At 40.1% G+C, this 6,000-nt stretch overlaps 1 protein-coding gene across 1 annotated transcript; it reads right to left on the reverse strand.

Moving 5' to 3' along the window:
• Positions 1-2,482: 2,482 nt before the first annotated feature.
• Positions 2,483-3,442, reverse strand: LOC101943627 (olfactory receptor 10A7-like). The gene has a single exon (XM_005310392.3). It carries the CDS (start codon positions 3,440-3,442, stop codon positions 2,483-2,485), a length of 960 nt encoding a protein of 319 aa, XP_005310449.3.
• Between the last annotated feature and the right edge of the window lie 2,558 nt (positions 3,443-6,000).

Raw genomic sequence — 6,000 nt, forward strand, 5'->3', positions numbered from 1 at the left:
GGACCATAGTGATCATCTAGTCTGACCACCTGTACACACAGGCCATAGAATTCCCTCAAAATAATTCCTAGAGCAAATTTTCTACAAAAACATCCAAACTTGAGTTAAAAATGGTCAGTGATGGAGAATCCACCACAACGTTGGTAAATTGTTCCAATGGTTAATTTCTCTCACTGTTAAAATATATATGCCATATTTCCAGTCTGAATTTTTCTTATTTCAACTTCCAGCCATTGGTTCATGTTAGACCTTTCTCTGCTAGACCAAAGAGCCCATTATTACATATTTGTTCCCCATGTAGATACTTATAGAATGTGATCAAGTCATCCCTTAATCTTCTTTTTGTTAAGCTAAATAGATTGAGCTCCTGCAGGCTAGCATTATAAGTCATGTTTTCTAATCTTTTTATTATCATGACTTTTCTCTGAGCCATGTCCAGTTTATCATCATATTTCTTGAATATTGAGCACCAGACCTGGACACAGGATTCCAGCAGTGGGTTGCACCAGTGCCAAATTTAGAGGTAAAATAACCTCTCTGCTCCTACTTGAGATTCCCCTGTTTATGCATCCCAGGATCGCAATAGCTCTTTTGGCCACGGCGTGCTACTGGGAGCTCAAGTTCAACTGATTATCCAACATGATCCCCAAAATGTTTTTCAGAGTCACTGCTTCCCAGGATAGAGTCCCCCACCCTGTAAGTATGGTCTGCATTCTTTATTCCTAGATGGATACATTTGATGTTAGCCATATTAAAACACAAATTGTTTGCTTGTGCCTGCTTTACCAAGCAATCCAATTTGATCTGAATCAGTGACCTGCCCTTTTCATTATTTACCACTCCCTAAATTTTTGGATCATCTGCAAACTTTATCAGTGATGATTTTAAGTTTCCTTCCAGGTTATTGATAGTTAAATAGTGTAAGGCCAAGACCCTATCCCTCCAGAATCTCTGCAGAAACAAACCCACACAACGGTGATTCCCCATTTACAATTACAATTTGAGACTTATCTGTTGACAGTTTTTAATCCATTCAATGTGTGCCATGTTAATTTTATATCATTCTAGTTTCTTAATCAAAATGTTGTGCGACACAGTCAAATGCCTTACAGAAATCTAAGTATATTACATCAACACTATTACCTCTATTAACCAAATTTGTAATCTTATTAAAAAAAGATAATAAGTTAGTTTAACAGGATCTATTTTCCATAAGCCACGTTGACTGGCATTAATTACAATAGCTTCATTTAATTCTTTATTAATACAGTCCCATATCAGTCACTTCATTGTCTTCCCCAGGATCGATCTCAGACCAACAGGCCTACAATTACCGAAGTCCCATTTACCTTTTTAAAAAATCTGCATTACTTTTTCTTCCAGACCTCTGGAATTTCCCCAGTGCTCCAAGACTTATTGAAAATTACCCAGATCTTTTAAAAATTTTGGATGCAAGTTATTTGGACCTGCTGGTATAAAAATGTCTAACTTTAGTAGCATCTCTTTAACATCCTCCAGAGATACTAGAAGAATGGAAAGAGCTGTATAATCACCATATGATGAGACCATACCATCAGCTTCTTCCCAAATACAGAACAGAAATATTTATTGAACACTTCTGCCTTTTCTGCATAATTATTGATAATTCTACCATTTCCATCCAGTAATGAACGCATATCATTGTCAGAATTATTTTTGTCCCTGATATATTTAAAAAATCCTTCTTATTGTTCTGAACTCTGCTGGCCAGAGATTTCATCTTCAGTCCATTTGCTTCCCTTATCACTTTTCTGCAATTCCTAACTTCTAAATAAAAACCTATTTTTTAATCCTTACCTTCTGTTTGCAAGTTCAGTATATTTTGAGTGGTAGAAGGCATAAGAATTTAAAGAATAAATTCAGGGTGGCATAATTATGAAAGGTGGAAGAACTGTCTAGTATATAAGTCACTGGTCATGAGCATTGGGGATTTGATTACAATTACTGGCTCAACCACAGATTTTCTGTGGCAACTGCCCTGCTGTAAATTGAGATAATAAATTTGAAATACTTCCCTACCTCAGCAACCAACCATCCCTTTGACCTAGATTAAGGAATATTGGGTTGGTAGCCAGGAGGTGCCACATAGGTGCAAATAAGTCTATGAATTTCATAGCATATATTATTGTGCAATGCCTCATAACTCCCTTAGAATCATTTGAGAATTCAAGACTAAACTCTTATTTTACTTTATATTCTCACTTTGGCTGGGTGCAGGGATTTAGCTAAAATATGCCTTCCCATGATCAATAAGTAAAACACAGTTCATTTTTTTTAATTTTAGTTTTTAGTATTGATGGATATTACACTATCAAATCTTTGCCCCTCCTCGCGTGTTATAAGCTCACACTACCAAAGACCTACCAAGAAATAAGCACTTCACAGATCTTGGGTATTAAACAGTGCATCATCTCCGCTCATCACCTTTCAGTCTTAAAAAAAATCAGTTGGGAATTCTTGTAAAATCTGAACATTTACAGACAATTTTTCTCAGCGCCTCCTTCACCTTTTTGTTCCTCAGGCTGTATATGAAGGGATTGGTCATAGGGGTCAGGATTGTATAGAAGACAGAGAACACTTTGTTGAGGTCTCTGAGCGTGTTGGTTTTGGGCAGCAGATACACGATCATTAGTGTCCCATAGAACATTGTCACCACAATAAGGTGCGAGGAGCAGGTGGAAAATGTCTTCTGCCTCCCGGTGGTGGAAGGGATGGTCAGGATAGTGGAGATGATACAAACATAGGACACCACTGTTAATGCGAATGGAGGCAGGGTGAATAGAACAACCAGGATTGTAATGACAAGCTCTATCAGGTAGGTGTCAGAACAGCAGAGATTGATTATTTGTGTGGATTCACAGAAGAAATGATCAATTTCATTGGGACCACAGAAATTTAGTTGTAACATAAGGCATGTTATGATGGCAATAGCCAGACATCCATTTATCCATGACCCAGCTGCTAGCTGGCGGCACAATCTGCCATTCATAAGCGTTGCATAGTGCAGAGGTTTGCATATTGCTAAATACCGATCGTAAGACATCATTGCTAGGAGGTAGCACTCAGTAGCTGCAAAGAAACTGGCAAAATAAAATTGCGCAATACAGCCACTGACAGAAATGGTTCTGTCTCCAGTCAGGAGACTGGCCAGCATCCTGGGCAGGATGGCTGAGCTGTAGCAGGTCTCCAAGCAAGACAAGTTCCCCAGGAAGAAGTACATGGGGGTGTGAAGGTGCTGATCAGCCACAATTACCACCACAATGAGGATGTTCCCGGCAATGGTCACAATGTATATCATGAAAAACAGCAGGAAGAGAAGGATCTGCAGTTGTGGGATATTCCTGAACCATAGGAAGATGAACTGTGTGACAGCTGTTTCATTTTCCCGTTCTCTGTTTGCCATGGCATGTGTCTAGGAGGGAAAAAGAAGAAGAGAGAAATAGCTCTTGAATTTGATCAGGCAAAACATATTTAAATTTTACTCCATCCTATTGTGCCATACAGGTGGGGACACTGAAGCTGAAGGTTCAATAACAGAGCTTGCATTTTGACTCAGCTTACAAAAAAAGTATTGATAGGCTTTTCTCAGCAGGTTTAACAACCTGTCATCCTCTCTCAGCTCAGACAAGGGACTCATTATGATGGTCAAGGGTCTGAGTACTGGATGGCTATCTAGACTCACATACAGCTTTGGTTTGTGTAGCCTCATATTTCAGCTCCTGACATACTAAACCAGGACAAATTTTGTCCAAGTGTGGGAGACCATTTCTGAGAAGTGTTTGACACCACAAGTCTAGGCGTGGTGGTCAGATTAGGTGTGGCTATATCTAACTGTCCTTTCTGTTCTTCAGATCTATGAATCTAGCAGATCTATGAATCTATCTCTATGGTTATTTCACATTATGACCAAGTTCTAAAATACAAAAATATCTGAGTGGACAATGTATTAGTATTATGACAATACTAATAATGGCTAAAAACACTTTTCATTGTGTGAGTCGGAGAAGCTGAAAGTGTGATTAAATTATGCACAGTCCACAGCTGAGAATCCACTCTCTAACATGAATATGTCATATATTCAGGCTGTGATTTTCACAGCATACTAAGCAAATTAGGTACCCAACAAGTTGTCCACCATAGTCCGAGTTGGGAATTTTTCAGTGAAATGTGTTGTTGAAACCAAAACTTCCCATCAAAATGTATCAAATTCAACTTTCAAGTACATAAAAGGTTGTTACAATGAGGAGGGAGAAAAAATGTTCTTCTTAAACTCAGAGGATAGGACAAGAAGCAATGGGCTTAAATTGCAGCAAGGGAGGTTTAGGTTAGATATTAGAAAAAACTTCCTAACTGTCAGGGTGGTTAAGAGCTGAAATAAATTTCCTAGGGAAGTTGTGGAATCTCCATCATTGGAGATTTTTAAGAGCAGATTGGACAAACACCTGTCAGGGATGGTCTAGATCATACTTAGTCCTGCCATGAGTGCAGAGAACTTGACTAGATGACCTCTCAAAATGTCTTCCAGTCCTATGATTCCTTCAACAACATTGATGGGGAAAGAGAAGGGATTTGAACTTGGGCCTTCTAGTTCCTAGCTGAGGGCCTTAACCACAAGCTATAGAACCACCCTCCCTTGGGGTCCTGGGCCCAATGACTATTCATGCTCATTCACAGTGGCACTTCCTAGTCATGTCTCATTTGACCGTAAAGGGAATTTCTTTTGATTAACTGAAAATTTTCATAATTGTTGATTCAGGTGCATCCAAAATGATTTATTTTTCCTGATAGTTTTTGGCCCTGCCAGTGAACCAGAAAATGAGTTATTTGCTTAGCTCCAGTTTCAAGATCTCCCGCTGTTAAAGGCTGATATTAATACTGCCTGGTGTTGCTATGGGACGATGGTATAGCTCAGGGGTGCTCTGTGCCTCAGACCATGCTCTCCTCCCCAAGAGACAGGCCTACACCTGAACTCCTCTCAGAGTGGAACCCCGTGGGTTACCCCCATTTAGACCGGGTCACCAGGTTTACAGCACCCCTTGTTTCACCAGCCATGTTTACCAGCTGGATTTGGCCCTGCTATGGAATCCTCTCTGGGAACTTGCGATCAGCATGACGTTGCGTTTACTCAGGCTGGTATGATTGATTGGTACATAGAAATGTGATTCAAGCAATAAAAGCCTAGGGGCATATTGTTTTAAGGAACAACATGAAAACCAGCTGAAATAAAACAGAGTATATGGTCTGTAGATTCAGCGATACCCTGTCAGAACACAACGGGAGCCAGTCAGCCATTATCAAAGGTACAGAAATTCAAGTACCTAGGTTTGATCATACAGAATAATGATGAACTCAACAATGAATAGGAGAACGCCTATCAAATTGAAAAGCAACATCCACAAGACAGTAATAAGGCTTATACTTTCATATCATAGAATCATAGAATATCAGGGTTGGAAGGGACGTCAGGGGGTCATCTAGTCCAACCCCCTGCTCAAAGCGGGACCAATCCCCAAATAAATCATCCCAGCCAGGGCTTTGTCAAGCCTGACTTAAAAACTTCTAAGGAAGGAGATTCCACCACCTCCCTGGGTAACCCATTCCAGTGCTTCACCACCCTCCTAGTGAAATAGTTTTTCCTAATCTCCAAACTAAACCTCCCGCACTGCAACTTGAGACCATTACTCCTTGTTCTGTCATCTGGTACCACTGAGAACAGTTTAGATCCATCCTCTTTGGAACCCCCTTTCAGGTAGTTGAAAGCAGCTATCAAATCCCCCCTCATTCTTCTCTTCTGCAGACACAATAATCCCAGTTCTCTCAGCCTCGAGTCATAAGTCATGTACTCCGGCCCCCTAATCATTTTTGTTGTCCTCCATTGGACTCTTTCTAATTTTTCCACATCTTTCTTGTAGTGTGGGGCCCAAAACTGGACACAGTACTCCAGATGAGGCCTCACCAATG

The sequence above is a fragment of the Chrysemys picta genome, chromosome 13, assembly GCF_011386835.1.
Source record: "Chrysemys picta bellii isolate R12L10 chromosome 13, ASM1138683v2, whole genome shotgun sequence".
In the NCBI taxonomy this organism is placed as follows: Eukaryota; Metazoa; Chordata; order Testudines; family Emydidae; genus Chrysemys; species Chrysemys picta.